Below are 22483 nucleotides of genomic sequence, written 5' to 3' on the forward strand. Positions count from 1 at the left end.
TTACACATATAATCGATTTACTCATGACAATGACATGCAAAAGACAATTGCTCTCAAACGTGATTCATTGATTTTTCTGCTCTACATTTCGACTATTGCATTGCGTTAACTATTATTATTGTTGTTGCTGTTCCATGTTTGTGTTACTGTGGCTGTGGTTTTGGCAATGATTGCCAATGTTTTAATTAAATCCAAACAAAAACGAGCACACTCACAAACCGCACAGCATCGCCAAGCTCATCAAGGGGTTGCCGTGGTTAAATGACAGTGGCGCAACCATGCGCTGAATATTGTTGATTCATTTTTAGTTATGGAAATTTTGAATTTTTTGAATACAATTCATGAAAATAGGGGCCGCTGTTAATTTGAAAAATTAGTCCTATTTCGGAGATTTAGTTATTTTCAGAAGAGTGGGTTAATACCATAGGTAAGAAAACTCATACTTTACATCTTCCTTGGAACCTAAGTTCAAGTCTAATAACTTAGTATTAAGATTTTTTAGTAGTTTCACATGTTTGGAGACTTAATTTCGATAAAACACGCACTAAGTCGCTCACTTCCCCTTTACATTGCTTCAAGACTGCTTGCTCCAATTGTTGTAATCTGAACATTTATTTTCTGTGATAGTTCCAAGTTCTTTGAAGACTCAATTTCAATAGTTTTGGATATGGTTACTTCTTGTCAAAACTTTTACAGCCTTCTAATTTGAAGACTTAGTCCTGTTCTAAATATACTAACTAACTAAATATTCCATCTTTATGTATGCTTGATTTATGCTGACACAGTTACTACTTTTACCTTCTTCTGTAAAAACTGAAAAGTGGCTTTAGCCAGATTTACTTTTGTAAAAGGTTCCAGAAACTAAGTCATTTTTATTCTACTAAGCCAAAACTCAATTCGAAACAGAGGGCCTTTGAATAGATTGGAGTAAAATCATCAGTTCAATACCCGGAAGCTGGTTGTGGTAGTTTCAAAACAAATATTACGTTAGAGCTTGAGAGACCTCAAGAATGTAAAGCCGATCTTGTCTTCAAAGCCTGTGCTTGGAACAAACTATCAGCGTAACTCCTCAAANTTTTTCAAGACGTGGACAGCACATCCAAAAATGTATCTAGTTACAAGAAGGTAAACTATGTGCTATGTACTTATACTATTAGGTTAGTTCACTTTCTCCAGAATGGATATGGAAGCAAACAAATTGGTCTGGTGGTGAACGAGGGCAAGAAGAAATATCTCCTGTCCTCGCACTCTCGTCTACGCTCCCACGTCACCGTTGACAGTCATAGCTTCAAAGTCGTGGATAATTTCGACTGAGTAGCAGGCAACTGAGAAGTAAGATCCTCTCTCGAATAAAGACCAAACTCTATAAGTCACTCATTATTCCCGTCCTGCTATATGGCATAGAGGCATGGACGATGGCAACATCTGATGAAACGACAATACGAGTTTTCGAGAGAAAAGATTCTGCGGATGACGAAATAACGCATTCGATGAGCTCTATGAGAAATATACGGAGACATTGACATAGTTAAACGAATTAAACGACAGCGGCTACGCTGGCTAGGTCATGTTGTCCGGATGAATGAAAACACTCCAGCTCTGAAAGTATTCGACGCAGTACAGTGGACAAGGAAGCACAGAAAATTGGTCTGGTAGTGAACGAGGGCAAACACGAAATATCTCCTGTCATCAAACAAACAGACGTCGCACACAGTCCTTGGTGAAGACCTCTACTCCGTTGAAAAGACCAGGTCAAGAACGACCTGGCTTCGCTTAGAGTCTCCAATTGGCGTCACATTGCAAAAAGAAAAAACGACTGACGCGTTGTCGTTAACACGGCTAGGTAAAGAAGAAGAAGATATTATTGGGTGTTATGGTAGGTTAGATTTTATTCTCTCTTTCTACTACAAAGCTTAGGTCAGCTAGAGTTTAGTAAAAGTAAGTTTACTTACTTTAGACATAATTTTACAATGTTCCGAATTATTTTCGATAGCCCTCCTTCGGATTTGCCATAGAAAAATGGCAAATAGCAACTGAAAGCGCGGAATGAGAGAATCTCAAAATATGAAACTATTTTCAGAAGCCAATGTAACCAAATATTTCCGAGTTGTAGAAAAATCGCCTTGACCCACTGTACCACGGCAACCCTGCAACACTTTAAATGGTGTTAGCAAACGCCTACTGAGGATGCGGAGCGCCGAAGGGCAATAATCATAGTGTGTTGCGGCTAAGTGGGTGTTCGAAAGATAATTAACAACAAATATTTAGCGTTAAATGTCAAAAGCATGAAACCACTGAAACCGAACATTTTACAAGACCACCACTAACAACAACAACAACAATGAAGTGTACAAGATACCGAAACCCAAATGAGTGTGAGCCGCATGTAGCAACAACAAAAAGCAATTAAAAAACGAAAGTGAAACGAAAACCACAGCAAATGGGAAAAAGTAAGGCATTTGCAGTAACAAAAACAATACGGGCACGCTGGATACGAACCATGCGCGTCAAGCTCACTAAATTAACAAGAGTTTTCGCAACAGCCAAGGCAACCAAAGTGTTGACACATATGGAATATGGGATATACAGTTACGTACATATATGTACATATGTGTGGATGTGTGTATGTGTACCCCCACCTACACTCGTGAAGGTGTTTGTGCAGCGTTGCATGTCCGATATGCCAGACGCGAGTGCCTCATGTGGCCTACCCGCCCGCGCATGTAGCATGACCACCGAATGTGACGCAAAGCTTTGAAGAAAGGGTGTGCTGTGGACAGACATATTTTGTTGTTGCTTTTTACATTATTTTTTGTTGTTGTTGTAGCTGTTAGCAATGGATTTGCATTGTTTTGCGGCACAGCATGTGGCAAACATGGGCACAAACACTTGCTGTGTGGCAAGTTTGTATGTTGTTTTGCTAATACTTATGCACATATGGATGTATGTGTAGGAATCTGTGTTGATGTGTGTGTGCGCGGGGTTAAAGTTGTCGTTAAACAATGACGGCGCACAGCGTAACTGACAAACATTAGCGGATAATTAAACCACCCACGCAACACAATGTTGCGGCAACAAAAACCATAACTACAACAGCAGTAACAACAACAACAGAAACAATAGCGTTGAAATGAAGAGCGCGCACCTACAATGCAGCCCAGCAGGCGTAACGGCAAAGCAAAACAAAAGCTAAGCGAACTAAAACGTACAAAACAAGCCCAGCGCATCATTAAAGTAACAACAACAACAACTAGTAACAAACATCTATACACTCAACGCTTATAACTATCATTTTAATTTGACCCGGCAGTCATATTTGGCGCGCGTTGTTGTATTAACATTGATTAAAACCATAACAACAACACTTTCCACATCACCACATTACATGGAGCCAAGTACGCTGCGCTATGCCGTGTGGTGTTGCGTGTGCCGTCCACAGCCATGCCTTGCTAAGCTGCTGCAACACACTGCTGTGGCAACACCATAGGTGGTCGCTTCATCGCGGTCGTTGTTACCAGATACACCGGCGCTGTATGTGTGTGTGTCAGTCAAACAGCAGCCACCAACTGATTTGATAGTCATGTGACTAGTTGACTGCCTGAGCAAAGATTAACAGATATTTAACTTGCATTTTTGTTGTTGCCTTTCCCTCTACTACTGACTTTGTTGTATTTAATGTATGTTTTTGTTGTTATTGCAAATGCTGCCACTCACTTGGATTTTGAGCTGGCGACGCAAGTCAAATTTGTTGTACAACTTTGTTGTTAACGCACGCGTAGCATGAAATGGGTACACGTGTACTTGACGATGTTCAGACATGTGTTCGGAAGGTGTAAGACTCGTACGAAGTCTTGTTCGCACAATTTTAAACTACAATAAAAAAGAGCTTGAGTTTTCGTAAGTGAGTATTTGGTTCAGAATTAGCACTAAAGTTGTGGCAAAGCATAAGAGAGTGATAGATGCGTTGGTAATCGGTAATTGCTGATAACGGCATCATAACATGTAAGTATATATATGTATATCAATATCTTCCAAACCCACCCGCATCAATGGCGCCTTAGAACAGATAGCTTTTTGGTCAACTATAGCTTGCTGAAAGGCTTTCAGCACTCTCAAGGCTTTTTTCACTTAGAGTTTTTAGTTCGATTAAAGCTTCAAAAATTCACACTAACCCCATTTTTCCTCGCTGAAAGGCTTTCATCACTGTGAAAGCTTTTACACTTACAGCTTTTAGTTCGATGAAAGCTTCAAAAATTAACAATTTCGATTTATCATGCATATGATGTGGATAATCCCATTTTTGTATGCTAAAAGTCTTTCAACATTGTGAAAGCTTTTACTCTTAGAGCTTTTAGTTTGATGAAAACTTCAAAAATTCACAACAATTCACTTTTTCTTATTGAAAGGCTTTCGTGCACTGTGAAAGCTTACACTTAGAGCTTTCAGCACTCTGAAAGCTTTTACACTAAGAGCTTTTAGTTCGATGAAAGCTTCAAAAATTCACAATTTTCAATTACTTATCATGCATATGAAGGCGATAATCGCATTTTACACATTGAGATTTTGGTTTCATTCGCTAGCTTTAAGCTCATCAAAAACAATAAAGCTCAGCTTATTAAACTGTCTTTTTCTTCGGACGCTCATTTCAAACTGTGTTATCAGTTGTGCTGCTCAAATTGACAAAAATTTATTATAGTTTTGGTGATCGTTTTCGATTTGTAGATCTTTTTAAGAAATTTCCGCGAAACGTTCGAATTAGATGGTATACTTAAGTCTTTAGTTATGTACCGTTCCATCCAACAGAATGTTATTCATTTCACCTTTTACTCAACCCATCGAATATCGCCTACTGAGGTCATCAAACCCTAATATTCATTACATTAGTTAGGTTTCGTCCTCGGACTTTGGCGAAGGTCAGTGACCTAGGGTATGACAACTTCGTCGTATCATAGTTAGAAATGAAGAAGTCCCTGAATCATTATGTACATATATTCGACACTACCGATTCACATTCACATAGGCGAGCGTTAGGTCTCAGATATGGATCTTATTAATAATAACTACTAACACTAGTATTTCAACACTCACTTCAGCAGAGCATCGATTATATTGGTAGATTTTAAGACTTATCAAGGCATTACACCTCCGACAATATCAACTATCCATTTAAAATATCTCACTTGTAATATCTAGGTTTTGCTAGGTCTCCTATATATTCAATGCCGTACCTACTTCCTATCCGGAAGACCCATTTACAGGCGTGCCAGACGTGCCAATTAGGTAACTGGTCAGAATACTAAAGATTCTTAAGCTATTGAGTATGTGCCCGTTAGATTTGGGAACCACTAACATATATTTAAATATGTTTATGTAAATAGCTAAAACCCGTTCCTTGGAAATAAAGCCATCACTATTACTCAATATTTTAACAAACTTCCAATCTTTATTGAACAACTCTTTTCACCAAATAGCCAGGCTATTTTCGAAAACATTATTTCTCATTTTTTCTTTCTTTTATGACTCATTTTATGGCTAGCGTTTCATTGATTCCAACTAATCAGCTTAAAATTAAGTACTTAAGTATAGGCAGCTGAGCTTTCACTGCGGCATCATTAATTATATTAAAGCCGTAAGCATGCAAGCAAAAGCGTTAAATGAAAACAAAAGACACGGCAAAAACAAAAGAAACCTAAGTAAAGTTTGAGAAAGAAAATATATATATATCATATGTATAAGGAAACATGTTTTGAAAATATAAAACCTTTAAGTATTAGTCTCAAAAGAACACTCAACTCATCTCATTTCTTATTAAAAAGTATTCTCGTTCAGTCCGTTTTTTTGTGGAAATATATCAGTTAGTGTAGCCTATAAATTCTGCGAATTAATTACAAAATTTTGGAGTACGGGATCAGTCCCGAAAAATCGTGACTTCATAAAAATCTCAAAATTTATATATACTGAGGTTTGAAATATTGTTTTGGTTTGTTTGGTATCGCAGAATATATTTATTTTCATACATAGATTTTTATACTCTCTGTAAAACCATGCTTGGAACATTTTAAACGTTTCGGAATTTCACTTTCTTAATTTTCGGTAATTGTTAATTTCTAATTCAATGATAAACTCAAAAGCTCCCAGGATCATCTTTAAGACGAATCAATTTACTTTGAGTAGTATATGACATTTTTTAAATTTTCTGACTTCGGTACCAATCACAAAATTTACTTTTTAATTGTTCTCAAAACATATTCCCTAATGTTCGGGATTATGTTAAATATTCTTAAAAATAAACAATCTTTTCACATCATTTTTCTTTCCTTTAATATTTTCTCTCAATCCAGAAATTTCGGGATTAGGTTAATATTTTAAAAATAATTTTTTTTATTCACATAATTTTTCGTTATTTTCATATTTTTTCTCAATCCCGAAATTTCGGGATTAGGTTAATATTTTAAGAATAAAAATTTTTTATTCACATAATTTTTCTTTACTTTCATATTTTTTCTCAATCCCGAAATTTCTGGCTTCGGTACCAATTCCAAAAAACATGAGATTCAAATCGTATTCAAAATATGTACATACATATGTATGTATATTGTTTGATAATACCTTAGATCAATGTACAGAATTCGGGATTTTCAAGGAATGCATATACATACATACATACATATGAACATACAAATTAACATTTAAAATCTTCATCTCCATCCTAAAATTTCATGATTAGGTTAAATATTTTTATATATAAACATTTTATTCACATCATTTTTCGTTCCCTAAATATTTTCTCTCAATCCCGAAATTTCGAGATTAGGTTAAATATTCTTAAATAGAAGCATTTTATTCACATACTTTTTCATACCTCCAATATTTTCTCGCAATCCCGAAATTTCGGGATTTGGTTTTTGTCAAATTTGTGCCTAAGTTGTTTTTTCGATCCAATAAGAGCTCATTTTAATTTTCAGCTTTACCTTACCAGCCACATAAACACATGTATACAAACATTATTCGTACACACACACACATGATTTTACGACAACTTGCTTGGCACTCAAGCACTTGCCACTTAAGAGATAATTAAAAGTATACCGACTTATCTTACATACTTTTAATGTCCGCTTGTAAAAGCAGGAAACAAAAACCCGAAATTGATAACACACCGGCACACACAAAGCCGCCACTTGCCATTAGCTATACTTGGGCTAACAGCGCAACTAAAATGTGGCAACCGAACTAATAAAAAATTAAAAGCCGCATTTTTTTTTTATTTTCCATCGTTATATGCACCTACAAAGGCTGCAGAAAGAATTGCATTTGTTTATTGACATTTTAATGTTCACCAATTTGATAGAGCAAATAATAATAAAAACACAAAGATGCTCGTGCCAATGGCAAGCCGTCGCTAGTAAAATGTTGCTGACGAATTCGTAATTAAATGCGCCAATATTTCGTCTTTATTGGTGTATGCGCGGCACTTCGTTTCTTTGTAGGCCGAACAATGCAGGTTTTTAGTGTAATAAATGTAGCAGTATATAGTATAACTGTATGGCTGTATGTATGTATGTATGTATGTATATTTACGTGATTTGTCATCCTTTTGACAGTGGCACGGCAGCATTTTCCACTTTTAGCTCGCTATAGACGCTAATTCTTTAGGTGAGAGGCTGTGTAGGTACATTTGGATGTGTGTGTGCGTATCACTACACAATCAATTCAACTTAATTGAGTCGTTTTAATGTATTCGTTAATGGTCAACAATAATCGTAAATCTTCTCGTACATTAATCATGTCATCACAGCCGAGCCAGATAGTATGCCAGAGTAAGAGCAATATTGGCTATGAAATGAGTTGTAACTAATGCAAACATGTGGGAGTTTTTAGTCAGTTGCAGCATGGAAGCTGTGAATTGAATTTAAAAAAGGATTCTGACGCGTTTATTATGGTTTTACCTAAATGCAAGTTAATAATAAAAAATTGGTTATTTAAATGCAAGTCAATTAGTGAAAGCCCGGCATATATTTGTAGTGCTGGAAAAGAGTTAAACAAATAAGAAAACACGTTAACTTCGGTTGCTGAAGCTAAAATATCTTTCACAATTTCGGTACCGAAAAAAAAGGAAAGTTGGCCAAACTGGGAGCCTTTTTAGATGAATCCGAAGCGGCGTTAATACCATGACCACTGCGAAAACAATCAAACGAGCGTTTTCTACTCACTTTGAGCAAATAGCTCAGAGCAGGTAATATTCAGTAACCAACAGCAAGATAACGAAGCGGATATGGCTCAACCGTGTTGAGACTAGAACCAAGGACTTAGATTACTATATTGGGGCACTGGCCGTTTGGAGAATACGCACTAAAAATGGGTCTGCCCTATAACAATATTTTCCGCAGATGTAAGCTAGAAGAGATTAATGAAACAGTTTTTCATTTGCTCTGTGAATTTTTAGTTCTAACGCAAACTAGACACCGAATACTTGGAACACATCAAGCACCAAACCTTGAATGGCTGTTCACAAAAAGCATAGCGGACGTGAGTAGTAACCAAAAATGAAAAGAGATAGCAAGTGTGTAGAGGTTCGACGGTAGTGCATCCAAAAGGCGCATCCAGTACTAATTCTGTGCGAAGGGCAAATACAAAAGTCCAAAAAGAAGAAGATATCTGATAAATTGCATAAGTTTTCCATATAAGGATATTATTTTGTTCGTTTAGTTTGTATGGCAGCTACAACAGTGATCCGAACGAACATTTTCTTATTGGATTATAAGGTTGCCTTGAACATGAATTCATGCCAAGTTTCGTGATACGGATAACGTAGTTTTAAAAGATATCGAAAGCATAGAAAAAATGTATATGTATACTAGTGGATCCGGCCACGCGTTGCTGTGGTATACATTTTGTACTATAATATATAATAAACTATTCAATACAGTGAAATTTTTTTTTACGAATAAAGGCGAAAACGCTTATGTCGCTATAAGAACCAAAGAGATTGTACTTGAGGTTTAATTTTGAATATTTTGAATATGCTTATTGGAAAAAATAACGAATTTAAGGCTGCTTTCTCAATGTCTCTTTACCAGCCTTTCTGTCCAGTTAATAGAGTTGTCTGCTTAATAGATTGCACTTAATAAACACCAACACTGTGCATGGTTAATGTAGTTGATTCGCTTTTTTAAGTTGATTCGAACTCGACATAGTGTGCAAAATTTTACTAAAATCGGTTAAGTCGTTTAGGAGTTCATCGCGGACAAAAAACGTGACGTAGTCATAATACGATATCCTGCCGAATGGTAATAATAATGACGAAGGCAAAAAGTGAGGTTAATTTCGAGCTTCCCATTGTAATCCAATTTTCTAAAGTCACTATAATATTCAAGTTTGATACATTGAGGCATCTCTTCAGGGACTCAAAACAAATAATTTCTAAGAGAAAATCGGTTGAACCGCGCAAAAAGAAAATCAATTTTTAGCTGCTGGACATCTGGCAATAGTAGTCGGATAATATAGACAATTTTTCATAAAGAATGCCGAAGACTAGCTAAGCTCAACTATGTAGGATAGGTTAGATGGCTGATCATAGATCGCTCGTAGACTTATTTAGTACTTTGTGATACCATAGAAAAGAAGAACTCCTGTGTTCGAACTATAAATTAGCAAAACACTACAATAGTCGGGAAGTCTGTAGTTGATGGAAAGCTCCTTACAGTAGACCCCTCCACCAAACTTCCCCAAGCTTTGACCCATCCGTGAAGAAGCTCACTGCCCCTCTCCCCAAACAGCTTCTTCCCACCCACAACTCCTCGCCGGTAAATGGGTAGGGAAGAAGCCGCCAGAGTTCAGTTTAGCGACTCCATCATCCAAGTGATCCGGTAAGAAGTCAAAGTTGGTGTATTCGAGTATTCAGACTATGTAAGTCTTAAATAATATTGCTAGAGTCTCCAGCTATTAAATTCACTTAGAAATCGATTTTTGCAGCAAATTGTTGCAATTTTATGGATAATATGTACACTAGTAGCTTTAATGCTTCAAGCTCTTCAAGACACTATAGCGTGTTCTATATTCGTTTATATATTTCTATGCACATAGAGTCGTATGTATGTATGTTATGCTCATGTGTTTGGCTACGTAAGTGTGTCAACGTTTTAGTTGGCCTGTCGATTACGAGCAAATCACTCGTTGATGCAAACAATAGCAAAAGCTGAAGTGCAAACAGACTTGCCAGCTTACACAAGCAAATACTAACGCATATGTGTTGCTGTGTATGTAAACTATTTGCTTAGCGCTAGAAGTAGTATGCAAGGAAGACTGTCTTCCTGGCAGAAAATACAGTTCAAAGAAATATATAGCTATGTATGTGGACATATTAAACTATATATGTATTTATGTACTATATATATAAAATACACAACATAGAAAGCTGCTTTCAGATACACATGAAAGCTTCCACATTGCACTTACACATGCCACTATTTGCTTAGAAGCTCTGGCAGCTGGCACCTAAGTAAATGAATTTGTATGTATTAAAATGCCAATACTGAGTATTTATTTAGTGCTACATGAATGTAGCTGCATGTGTGTGGTAGTATGTGCGTAAGCTCATCTATATACACTTGCCTGCCCATTGAAGCGCTAACAATGGGTTCAGCGTCACTTCACTTTGACAAGCAATTCGCTAAAAATCATTTCCTAAGCGGCTGAAGTGACAAAGCTCAGCGGTTTGAGTGGCTGACAGCATTATTGGCATGCAAGTTGTTGTAACTACATATACGTATATCGTGTTATTGATTTGTATAAATATTTTCATATTCTGCGTACTCTACTTATGCGTGTTTATATAAGCGCTGCCACTTCAAAATGATCAATTTCAGTGAATCCTTTTCTTCTTTAATATATCAAATATCTACTTGTTAACTAAGGGATGCATTAGCCGGTTGAATGATCATTTGTTGGTATATTTTATAAAAATCAATGTTGCTGAAACAGTCAAATAGGTTGTGCCCGCGAGCCCTGGTTCGTGCGCCTTTGATTACCCAAAAAGCGCCGGACTGTTTTATGGGCAAGGAGCCGTAGTGAGTACTCGCAGAATGGACGTTGAAGGCGAAATCGAGAGCATTTTACCATTTACGCAGCATGCCCGAAGTGTTTTCTCAATAAATCTATTGACTGAAACGATGTGTGGCAAGTGACGCCGACTTGTTGAAACCAAATATCACCGAGATCACGAGCTGAAATTTCAGGCACCAAATAGTCGGTTATCATGTCGCGATAACGGTCTCCATTGACAGTTACGTTCTCACCGACATCATTTTTAAAGAAATATGGACCAATGATTCCACCGGCCTACAAACTACACCAAACCGTTGTTTTTATCGGTTGAAATTACAGCTCTTAAATCTCTTCTGTTTGGTCTTCGTCCCAAATGCGGCAATTTTGCTTATTCACAAACCCATTGAGCCAGAAATGGGCCCCATCGCCGATCAAAATTTGGCTCGAATACGTCGCATCTTCTTGGGACACTTCAAGAACATACAGAGCGAAGCGATGTCGCTGTATTTTGTACGCTTACAATTTAAAAACTCGACGTAAAATGCGCCAAGTCATTCCACATGCCAGTTCGAGTTACTGCGAACGGCGCCGAATCTCTACGGTCTTCGTACACACTCTCTGCTTCATCTGCTATATTTTCTTCACTCTGTGCTGGACGTGGTCTATTCGATCGAATATTATCCAATAATGAATGCTGAGTTTCAAGATGGATGATGCTTATGCGAATAGTACGTTCAGTAGGAAACCGAATTATGAGTAGGATTAGCTCTTTAGGATTTTGGCAGACCCCGGGCTGATGGTTGCGGCATTCTGACACCTGAGTATGATGGGGTGTCACTCATCAGAATGTGGGGGTCACGGTGTAATGTCGGAATTGACCCCATTCCGTTAAATCCCGAGTACGTACTCCCTCGTCGTTAAATGTTGCAATACCAATAACTCAATAGAAATATTTTCTTGTAATAGGAAGGAGGGGGAAGCCGGTGAAAATCCTCCGGCTACCGTTGTAGGTAGAGCCTCCATACGCGACTGAAACGCCTGCACTAGCAAAGAAACCTCAAACAAACTAACTTACCGAACATGCTGAATATAAAACACCAACAAGTTTAATTAATTCTTTGTTCGTAATTTTTTCAAATTTTTTTCCCAGAACTACATATGTAACTTGTAAGTCACACAAATTCTGTCTTTTTTACATTACTTTTCGGAACAATAAAGCTTCATTCACCATCTTCCACTTTCATTTCCAATGACCCTGCCCCAATATTGACTCCATCCTTGAAAATAGTCAATTTCACTTTTATATTGCCCTTTGGTAACTGAGTGGGCCACGTGTCGGTCTTTAAAGTCAAATTCTTAAAGTAATATTCACCTTTCGGCAGGGGGCACAAACCCTCCTCAGGTATGTAAGGAAAATCAGTGTTCTCACCATGTACAAAAGACGGTTGCGCTACTTTAGCGAAATAGTTTTTGAGACCCTCACAAAGGGGCATACGCGGGATGCCTATGGGTAAAAGCTTATAACTATCATCTCCTGGTTGAGAATGGAAAGTTTCTACACTTATCATAAAGTGTTCGTTGTCCATGTCTACAAAAAACTTCAAAGTGCCATTCAAGGTACGTTGACGACCAATAACTTTTATGTTATTCGCAGAAAATAGAGTCTCCTGCACACCATCGTAATGCTCGAAACGCTCATTTTTCACCGTGTAACGTTGTTCAGCCTGAAATATTTTGAATTATTTTTTGAGTGCTCCTTTTTATTTTTATACGATTACTTTTCATTTACCTCTGCAAATCTCATGCACACAAAAAATACCGTTATAATGATGCCCACGTAGAACTTCATTGTGCAACGTATGCGATTTAGTCGTGCAAATACTCCTCTATATCTGTTATTTCAGTACTATTGTTGAAGTTCGTCATTGGTTGCGTGCCATTTATGGGATTTCGAAATGTTGCAAACATCTCAGATAATACCTGAACCAGTTGGAACATGCTGAAATTATATATCGTTTTAATTAAGAGATGTAAATCTAAATTCATAACACCTAACCTAGTTATAGGGTGCGAAGTTTTCTGTGTTCAAAGTCGGAAGCATAAACACTATCAGGAGATCTTTTCAACGCTGTTTGTTTATTCCGACTTAGTAACTCTTCCTTTGAATATTCAAACATTTTCATCAAATGCAGTATTTTGAAAAATTCAAATTTTGGTTAACTGTTCATGACAAGCTCCTTAAACGCAACTATTATACTATACGAAACTCTACGCGAGAAATTCTTCTATCAAGGCTTCATCGGCTGGTGGAGCTTGTCAGGTTATGTTAGGTTAAATCTTGCGCCTAAAAATTACAGAGTCAGATTTGTCAACGATTGTGTGTAGGCTTTCTCAACCAATCTTCAAAATCTGAAGATATCTTCTTAGGGGGGTATCTCATCCGAGGCTGCTTATCCATATTCAATTACTTTTAAATTACCTTCGCAAATTGTTTCCCAATACAAGATACCGTTATAAGGATGCCCACGTAAAACTTCATTCTGCAACATATGCGATTTAGACGTGCGGAGACACCTATCTGTGATTTCAGAACTATTGTTCAAGTTTATCATTGGTTGCGTCTCATTTATAGGATTTTCGCACTGTTGTAAAAAGCGCTGATAAGATCTGAACATGGTGGAACATGCTAAATTTATAGAATGTTTTAATTTTTAAGATATAAATCTTCATAACACTGAAGCGGGATATAGGGTGCGCTACAATGGCACTAAGTGTTCAAAGCAGAAAATATAAATCGATTTTTGGTTTGAGTTTTTGTATGTTCTGACTTCGAAACCCATTTGCTTAAATATTGAAAAATCGCTGATCGCTGGATTTCGAATAAGACAAAGAAGTAAGAGACTCGCGCAATCCTTAGTCATCAAAAATTAATCTTATAAGCATTATTTGTCTAGATGGCATTGTCCGGCTTAAGATTGCTCCTCAATATTTTAGATTTACATATATCGAACGATTTATGATTTATGACTTTACACAAAACGGCTGAGGACAACGCAGATCTTATGTGCAGCAATGTGTGTTGTGAGTCATTTTGTAGCTGGTATAGAGGACCAATAAAATTAGTATATTAGGGTTGGAAAATATCTCCATTACGCCTTTTTGTCTTTGAATAGCGCGGCTATTTATGTATTAAGTGCTACAGAGCTCGTATTTGGCAATACTATACATCTTTGAAATGTCTTGACATAACCTACAAAAGGACACTATGCATGATTAGTTTGGATATTGCGTTCAACAGTTATAGGACGTGTAAACATGGAGTTCACTAACGCCGAAATTCGCGCTATTTTAAAGTTTACCTTCGTTAAAGGCAAATCCGCTAGAAAAACGTTCCGTGAGATTAATGGTGTTTTGGGGGATGATACTCTATCACTTCGAACGGAGGAATGGTTTCGACGGTTCAGAGCGGATGAAAACGACACCATGGATAAGCCAGCCGGCGGAAGACCTGTGACGACGAGCACCTATCAAATCATGGAAAACATCGAGTTAGACCGGCATGTGGCAACTCGTGACATCGCCCAGAAGATGGGAGTTAGTCATCAAACCATTTTAAACCATCTGCAGCAGGCTGGATACGCAAAAAAGCTTGATGTTTGGGTGCTGCATGGTTTGACGCAAAAAAGCCTTCTGGACCAAATCAACACTTGCAATATGCTGCTGAAACGGAACGAACTCGACCTATTTTTGAAGTAGATGGTGACTGGCGACGAAAAATAGATCACATACGACAATATCAAGCGAAAACGGTTGTGGTTGAAGGCCAGTGAATCATCCCAAACACTGGCCAAGCCGGGATTGACGGCCAGTAAGGTTTTGCTGTGTGTTTGGTGGGATTGGAAAGGAATCATCCACTTTGAGCTGCTCCAATATGGCCAGACACTTTATTCTACTGGACCGCTTGAAGCAGGCGATCGATCAGAAGCGTCCAAATTGGCCAACAGGACGGGTGTATGTAGTGTTCCACCAGGTAAACGCCATACCACACACATCGTTGATGACTCGTCAGAAGCTACGGGAGCTCGGATGGGATGTTTCATCGCACCCACCATATAGCCCAGACATAGCGCCAAGTGATTACCACCTGTTCCTCTCCATGGCGAACATCCTTGTTGGTGTAAAGTTGAACTTAAACGAGGCTTGTGAAGAGTGGCTGTCCGAGTTCTACGCAAATAAGGAGGGAGGGGGGCTTCCACGAGGGGGGTATTATGAAGTTGCCGTTTCGATGGAAACAGATTATCGAACGAAACAGCGCATATTTGAACTAAATCCGATCACTGTAACACTTTTTATAAAGAATTGAATAAAGTGCAAAAAAGCGGAAGGGAAATATTTGACAACCTTATATTAACAAACCAACTTACGGAACATGCAAAATATGAAAATACCAAAAAGTTTAAAAATTTCTTTTTTCGTATTATTTTTTTTCAATTCTATTTTTTCTAGTACTAAGTTGTAAGTTAAACAAATTCTGTCTTTTTTACATTCGTTTTCAAAACCAAAAAGCTTCATTCACGGTCTTCCACTTTCATAACCAATGACCCTGCGCCAATATCGACCCCATCCTTGAAAAAAGTTATTTTCGCTTTTATATTGCCCCTTGGTATCTGAGTGGGCCATGTGTCGGTTTTGACAGTCAAATTCTTAAAGTAATATTCCTTTTTCGGCAGCGGACACAAACCTTCTTCAGGTATGTAAGGAAAATCGGTGTTCTCACCGTGTACAAAAGACGGTTGCGCTACTTTAGCGAAATAGTTTTTGAGACCCTCACAAAGGGGCATACGCGGGACGCCCATGGGTAAAAGCTTATAGTTATCATCACCTGGTTTCGAATAGAAAATTTCTACACTCATCATAAAGTGTTCGTTGTCCATATCTTCCAAAAACTTCAAAGTGCCATTCAAGGTACGTTGACGGCCGATAACTCTAGCGTTATCCGCAGAAAATAGAGTCTCCTGCTCACCATCGTAATGCTCGAAATGGTCATTTTTCACCATGTAACTTTGTTCAGCCTGAAATAGTTTTGGATATTTTATGACTGTTCCTTTTCATCAATATACGATTACTTTTCATTTACCTCTGCAAATCTCTTGCACACAAAAAATACCGTTATAATGATGCCCACGTAGAACTTCATTCTGCAACGCATGCGATTTAGTCTTGCGAATACTCTTCTGTATCTGTTATTTCAGTACTATTGCTGGAGTTTGTCATTGGTTGCATGTCATTTATAGAATTTTCGAAATGTTGTAAAGATCTCAGATAATACCTGAACAAGTTGGAACATACTGAAATTATATATCGTTTTAATTAAGAGATGTAAATCTAAATTCATAGCACTGAACCTAGTTATAGGGTGCGAAAGTTTCTGTGTTCAAAGTCGGAAGTATAAACACTATCAAGAGATATTTTCTAAGTTTTTTGTCTATTCCAACTTAGTAACTCTTCCTTTGAATATTCAAACATTTTCAGCGAATGGTGTATTGTGACAAGTTTTAATGAACTGTTCATGACAAGTATCCTTAATGGTTTTCAAATACTACGAAACTGTACGCAAGCCCTAATGATCGAAAATTAATCTACCAAAGTCTAATCAGCTAGATGAGCTTGTCAGGTCATGTCAGGCTAAAAATTACAGTGTCAAATTTATCAACGATTATTTGTAGGCATTCTCAACCAACCTTCAAAATCTGGAGATAACTGTACATGAAAAGACACACAATTTCAAATATTGCTTTCCTCGTATTGTTTTATTAAAAGTTTTTTTTTTTCTAAAATAAATGGTAAATCAAACAAATCTCTCTTTTTTACGTTATTTCTCCAAACTTAAAGCTTCACTGACGATCTTCCAGTTTCATCTGCAGTGACCATGCTCCAACATCAATTCCGTTTTTGAAAAAAGTCATTTTAGTTTTTAAAATGCCCCTTGGTACCTGAGTGGGCCACGAGTTGGTGTTCAATATTAAATTTTTAAAATAATATTCACCTTTCGGCAGGGGACACACACCCTTTTTAGGTATGTAAGGAAAATCGGTATTCTCACCATATATAAGAGACGGTTGCACATATGTCCTGAAATAGTCTTTGAGACCCTCGCAAATGTGTATACTCGGGTAACTAACTAACGGTTTGAACCGATCATCGCCATGTTGAGCGGAGAACATTTCTACACTAAGCGTAAATTGTTCGTCGCTCATGTCTTCCAAAAATCTCATAGTGCCATTTATGCTACGTTGACGACCGATAATTTTCATGTTATCCGCATAAAATAAAGTCTTCGTCAGACCATCGTAATGCTGGAAAAGCTCATTTGTCACCACGTAAGTTTGTTCAGCCTGAAATAGTTTTGGAGATTTTATGACTGGTGTTTTATTATCCACATACAATTACTGTTCATTCACCTCTGCAAATTGTTTCCAAATACAAGATACCGTTATAAGGATGCCTACGAAAAACTTCATTCTGCAACATATGCGATTTAGACGTGCGGAGACACCTATCTGTGATTTCAGAACTATTGTTCAAGTTTATCATCGGTGGCGTCTTATTTATACAATTTTCGCACTGTTGTAAAGAGCGCTGATAAGATCTGAACATGGTGGAACATGCTAATTTTATAGACTAATTTCATTATTGAGATATAAATCTAAATTCATAATACTGCAGAGGGATATAGGGTGCGCTACAACGGCGCTAAGTGTTTTGAAGTTTCTGTGGTTGAAGCCGAACATACATGTAATGACTATCAAACAATGTTTGTTAAAGTTTTCCGTTTAGCTGACCTAGAAACTCATTTATAATTAATAATCTAAGGCTTGATTGTCTACATGGCATTGTCTGGCTTAAGATTGCCCCTAAAAATTATAGATTTGTAACGAACGAGCAAAAAACGATTTTACACAAAACTGTTGAAGACAACGCAGAGTTTGTACCCCGCAATGTGTGTTGTGAGTAATTTTGTGACTGGTAGAGGATACCAATAAAATTAGTAAATTTTCGTGAACTAAAGTTCACAAAATAGTGTCGAAATAGGTCAGCTAAATATGAGTCGTCTGAGGTTGTTCTCCAATACTAAGGTAAATAGACGAAGATTGCAACGCGGCCTTAAGTCTATTGTGCTCTTAACGTTCTTATAATGGTACAGAGTATAATATTCAGTGGATGAAGTGTTCATCCACATATTGTGTAGTCGAAAAAGTCTTTTCGTATTTCTAAAGAAACTTCAAGTAATTTTTTTTTACATTTAAATTCAACCACGGAATATAACAAGTGTATTTGCAAATGATAGTTTAAATATAGCAGGTACTCTACAGTTAGAAACTCTGATATTTCACCATGAAGTACTTCAAATTTTAAAACTTAAGCACAATTTCTTCAAGTATCTGTTAGTTTGAAGTTGGAAAACATTGTTCTTAGGATTGAATCAGCAGTCTGAGAAAGAAATATATACTTCCTAAGGATTTCCTTATATGTATTCAAATGTGTTCCGAAGAAATGTTGAAAACAAAATCCAGAAAATTTGCGGAAATTATTTTCGACGATACAATTTCGATTAAAAATATGTAGACTATATGTAGACTATGTTCCCGATGGTATTCCCTATGGTATTAACTTATATATCGTGCTCCTGCTAAATGAAGACCTCAGCCCTAGCTTAAGTTTTATTTTCTTCGGCAGTCTTGCATACAAACATTTCTGCTTACATGCTACGACGAAAATGCTCATAAACAGGACAGCCAATCACCCATACATATCTTTTATTGACTAATAAGATATAACAAAATGTATTTATTATAAAAGAAATTACGGCAAATTTTTATGAATATTTTTTATTAAGAATTATAGCAATTAACCAAAGCACTACAAAATTTTTGCTTAAAAGATTTTCCAAATCGCTCGTTTCTCACTGCCGGTCTTCGACTCTTATTATCACATAACTGCCTCCAACATCGACTTCATCCTTGAAAAATGTCAATTTCGCTTTCAACAGGCCACGTGGTATTTGATTTGGCCAAGTGTCTGTTTTCATATCCAAATCCTTCACAAAATATTGACCCTTCGGTAGCGGACACAAACCGTCTTCGGGCACATGCGGAAAGTCGGTGTTTTTACCCTCAACCAAAGACGGTTCCAACAACTTCGTATACAATTCTTTGACGCCCTCACAAACAGGCGTACGTGGCACGCCCATTGGCAATTGCTTATATTGACCATCGCCTTGTGGTGAGGAGAAAATTTCTATCTGAAATTTATAATGCTCACTAGACATGTCTTCAGCGAGTGTCACACTACCGTTGATGTAACGTTGACGTCCAACAATTTTCAAATCGCTCAAATCAAAGGCTGTTTCCTTTAAACCCTTGAAAGGCTCTAATCGCTCATTCTTCACGGTGTATGGTTGTTCGGCCTGAAATAATACGAAATATGTTAAAGAAAAGTGAACTAAGAAGCATTCATTTGTATGCTTTATACCTTCGAAAAGCCGCTCAGTACACAAATTATAATCAAAATTGCGCTCTCGCAGAACTGCACACTGAGTGAGAACTTCATTTGTACTCGTGGTGTTTTATTGCTTGCCGTAAAATTGTGAATATGATTATTGCTCAGATGGTATTTATAGGCTCGTTGCTAGTGACCAAATCGCAGATTATACAGAAAACACGAAAATTGCGTTTGAAATCGTGTTTTACATGTAATTGAGTTACAAAAATTTATGTTACTGCTTTTACAGTTATCTGTCCTCTGTGTAGTAATTGCAAAATGTCATCAGCAAGTCTGATTCATGATTCGTTGAAGCGAGACAAAAAATTTAAATTTTATCTTAAACAACTTAAACCAGAGTCAAAAGCGGGGCATGATCATCACATTATAAAAAAATATCATAACATAAAATTAAAATACTTGATTTTTTTTGGTTCACGTGTGCAACCAGCTGATCGCTTTTTAATAAAAAACAAAGAATTTTTAGATTTTATCAACTCGGGGACCGACTTTATAGTACCGACGAAACACGTCTAGTGTATACATGATTTATGATACATTTATAAAAGTATATAGATATTTTCACATGCTATGTACATACATATACATATATTTGAGTTCAGTGCAGTTTGGAACTTCAACAACGTGTCTAATAACATCTTCCGCTGTCACAAATAATTATTACTACACTAACTAAGTGTAAAAACCAGGCGCTTTCTTCTCTACTGTCTAGTCATCTCGGAAGCTATACCTTTAGAGAACCAGGAGACATAACCCCGACGAGATGCCATTAGTCGTCTCAATAAATTTGCGATAAACTCAAAGCGTTTTGTCGATTTGTGAGGGTCTCTTGATATATTATATAGGGGTGTTTGGTACCACAATAGATCCATCTTCTAAGTCGTCCAAGGGCGGTCCTTGTTGGGCTCGACCTCTTGCCTAACATGAGTGTAAACTTCGAGTTTTATTTATCTTGTTCAGAGATTACCTCACTTTCCTTATTTCATTTATCTTTTTCTACTTCTTACTAGACACCGCTTACATGGTTGTAGAAGAGTTTACAACAGCGCGCCAGTCCTTCTTCTTTTTCGCTTGCCTTTCTGTCTGTCGTCAATTGGAGATTCCAATTGTACCCAATTCTTCTTTTTCTGGTCTCTCCAACGGAGTTTAGGTCTTCTTCTTCCTCTGCTTTCCCGGCGGGTACTGCATTGAGTACTCTCAGAGCTGGAGTATTTTCATCTATTCGGACGACATGATCTAGCCAGTGCAGCCGCTGTCTCTAGATTCAGTGAACTATTCCACTATTGAAGCATATTTCGTACAGCTCATCGTTACATCGACTGGCGTACTCGTCGTTGCCAGTGCGCAAAGGACCATTAATCTCCCGTAGAACCTTTCTTTCGAAAACTTGTAACGCCGACTCATCAGATGATGGGTTGATTTTTGTTCGCCTGGAGAAGACTTTACTTCTCAACTGCCTACTCAGTTCAAAGTAGTACCTGTTGGTAAGAGTTATTCTGCTTTGGATTTCAAGGCTGATATTGTTGTTGGTGTTGATGCTGGAGTCAAGTTGCGAATGCGATTACTATTTGGATGATCACAGGAGATATTTCGTCTTGCCTTCGTCTAGAGAAAGCAGAACTAACGACTCGATTGTTGAGGACAATGATGTCAATATCATCAGTATAAGCCAGCAGCTTAAACGTTTGTACAATTATTCTCGTATTAATAGTTTTTAAGAAAAAAATTAGCTACAATTTAGGGTGACTTTCCTTCCTTCTCAGTTTCAAAAATTAATTAAGTTTGGTATTTTTTTCGCGGCATGTATTGGCTTTCAGCCGCCTTCTTTGCCTATTTATTTAATACGCTCATACTGATGGCTTCGCTCTTCTTTTAGTTGTACTGTGCTGCTTTCTTGGCTGTTTGGCGCCTGTCAGTGAAGCTGTCATATTTGACATTTTGCGCTAATGCGCACATGCAATCCAAAAACAATTCATGCGAAGCCCCTTGTTTTGCAGCCAAACACTATTTGACACTCCGCCTCTTCTCTCTAGCGTACACTTGCCGTGCAAATTAAGGCAGATAAATGGTGTTGTGCACTCCTTTTCATACGAAGCCCAGCCTCACAACGTTGCCGCTAAATTGGGTTAGCAGTGAGCGATGATTCTTGGCGCTGCTTAACAATATAAGCATGTACCGCAAGCGTTTGTCAGTTGGGCTTTAAAGGTAGTGGTGAGTTTCATTTCTAGACGCATAATGGCGGCTGGCGGCATGCCAAGATAGCGCGGTTCAGCGGGTAGGTCAATGGATAAACACATATATGGCATATACTATATAGCATATATAGTATATATATGTATGCCTGCTTGTATTCTTGTTCGTAGGTAATTTCCCGCACTATACTGGCTTGAGATGACGCAGAGTTAATATGTTAATGCAAATGCCGTGACTATGATGAGATCATTAATCTTCACTAAGCGATTTGGAGATATGTGGATATATATGTATCCATTCTTACACATAAACATCGTTCAACATTCTGGTTCTAAATGAACCATTCTCCTTGCTCCTGTAGAGACAATCAGGATATGACATGAGTGTATCATTAATTGTAAAGGAAATTGCCATCAACACGCAATACAGTCAAAAGCTATTTGACAACTTGCTCGATATACAGGAAATTTAATAGACGGAACTCAAAGCGAAATTTCTAGAAAAACATTTTTCGCAAAATTCGATTCATTGTTCAACTTAGTGATACAGCGATTAAAACAGTATTCCAACTATACCAATTTTGAAGTAGCATTATATAATAATTATTATTTTTTCACAAACTCTTTATGCTTATGCATTATTTTTAGTCTTAGAGATGCACCGTTAGGTGAAAAACACAAAG

General features: G+C 37.4%; 5 protein-coding genes across 6 annotated transcripts in view; 1 reads left to right on the forward strand and 4 right to left on the reverse strand.

The window, feature by feature from the left end:
* Positions 1 to 22483, forward strand: part of LOC120770341 (nyctalopin) — a 262497-nt gene that overhangs the window by 180167 nt on the left and 59847 nt on the right. The window lies entirely within an intron of this gene.
* Positions 12152 to 13581, reverse strand: LOC120770344. 2 transcript variants are annotated; one of them, XM_040097743.1, is made up of 3 exons: positions 13526 to 13581; positions 12836 to 13045; positions 12152 to 12770 (listed from the first exon to the last, which is right to left on the reverse strand). In XM_040097743.1, the coding sequence occupies exons 2-3, from the start codon at positions 12893 to 12895 to the stop codon at positions 12267 to 12269; spliced, it is 564 nt and encodes a 187-aa protein (XP_039953677.1). In that variant the 5' UTR covers positions 12896 to 13045; positions 13526 to 13581; the 3' UTR covers positions 12152 to 12266. The 2 variants fall into 2 exon arrangements, with proteins under 2 accessions (XP_039953677.1, XP_039953676.1); XM_040097742.1 differs by lacking the exon at positions 13526 to 13581 and adding an exon at positions 13103 to 13122.
* LOC120770345 lies at positions 15525 to 16254 on the reverse strand. Its single transcript, XM_040097745.1, has 2 exons — positions 16184 to 16254; positions 15525 to 16118 (listed from the first exon to the last, which is right to left on the reverse strand). The coding sequence occupies exons 1-2, from the start codon at positions 16241 to 16243 to the stop codon at positions 15615 to 15617; spliced, it is 564 nt and encodes a 187-aa protein (XP_039953679.1). The 5' UTR covers positions 16244 to 16254; the 3' UTR covers positions 15525 to 15614.
* Positions 16852 to 17605, reverse strand: LOC120770346. The gene is made up of 2 exons (XM_040097746.1): positions 17508 to 17605; positions 16852 to 17441 (listed from the first exon to the last, which is right to left on the reverse strand). The coding sequence occupies exons 1-2, from the start codon at positions 17565 to 17567 to the stop codon at positions 16941 to 16943; spliced, it is 561 nt and encodes a 186-aa protein (XP_039953680.1). The 5' UTR covers positions 17568 to 17605; the 3' UTR covers positions 16852 to 16940.
* Positions 18926 to 19668, reverse strand: LOC120770343. The gene is made up of 2 exons (XM_040097741.1): positions 19579 to 19668; positions 18926 to 19513 (listed from the first exon to the last, which is right to left on the reverse strand). The coding sequence occupies exons 1-2, from the start codon at positions 19654 to 19656 to the stop codon at positions 19010 to 19012; spliced, it is 582 nt and encodes a 193-aa protein (XP_039953675.1). The 5' UTR covers positions 19657 to 19668; the 3' UTR covers positions 18926 to 19009.

Source organism: Bactrocera tryoni, chromosome 3 (assembly GCF_016617805.1).
Source record: "Bactrocera tryoni isolate S06 chromosome 3, CSIRO_BtryS06_freeze2, whole genome shotgun sequence".
NCBI lineage: Eukaryota > Metazoa > Arthropoda > Insecta > Diptera > Tephritidae > Bactrocera > Bactrocera tryoni.

Bases quoted from the DNA above. Each gene is read 5' to 3' on its own strand.
- LOC120770345 (XM_040097745.1), bottom strand. From the start codon at position 16,243: ATGAAGTTCTACGTGGGCATCATTATAACGGTATTTTTTGTGTGCAAG. The intron at 16,119-16,183 runs GTAAATGAAAAG...AAACTATTTCAG, and splicing joins TGTGCAAGAGATTTGCAGAG to GCTGAACAAAGTTACATGGT.
- LOC120770346 (XM_040097746.1), bottom strand. From the start codon at position 17,567: ATGAAGTTTTTCGTAGGCATCCTTATAACGGTATCTTGTATTTGGAAA. The intron at 17,442-17,507 runs GTGAATGAACAG...AAACTATTTCAG, and splicing joins TTTGGAAACAATTTGCAGAG to GCTGAACAAACTTACGTGGT.
- LOC120770344 (XM_040097743.1), bottom strand. From the start codon at position 12,895: ATGAAGTTCTACGTGGGCATCATTATAACGGTATTTTTTGTGTGCATG. The intron at 12,771-12,835 runs GTAAATGAAAAG...AAAATATTTCAG, and splicing joins TGTGCATGAGATTTGCAGAG to GCTGAACAACGTTACACGGT.
- LOC120770343 (XM_040097741.1), bottom strand. From the start codon at position 19,656: ATGAAGTTCTCACTCAGTGTGCAGTTCTGCGAGAGCGCAATTTTGATT. The intron at 19,514-19,578 runs GTATAAAGCATA...GTATTATTTCAG, and splicing joins TACTGAGCGGCTTTTCGAAG to GCCGAACAACCATACACCGT.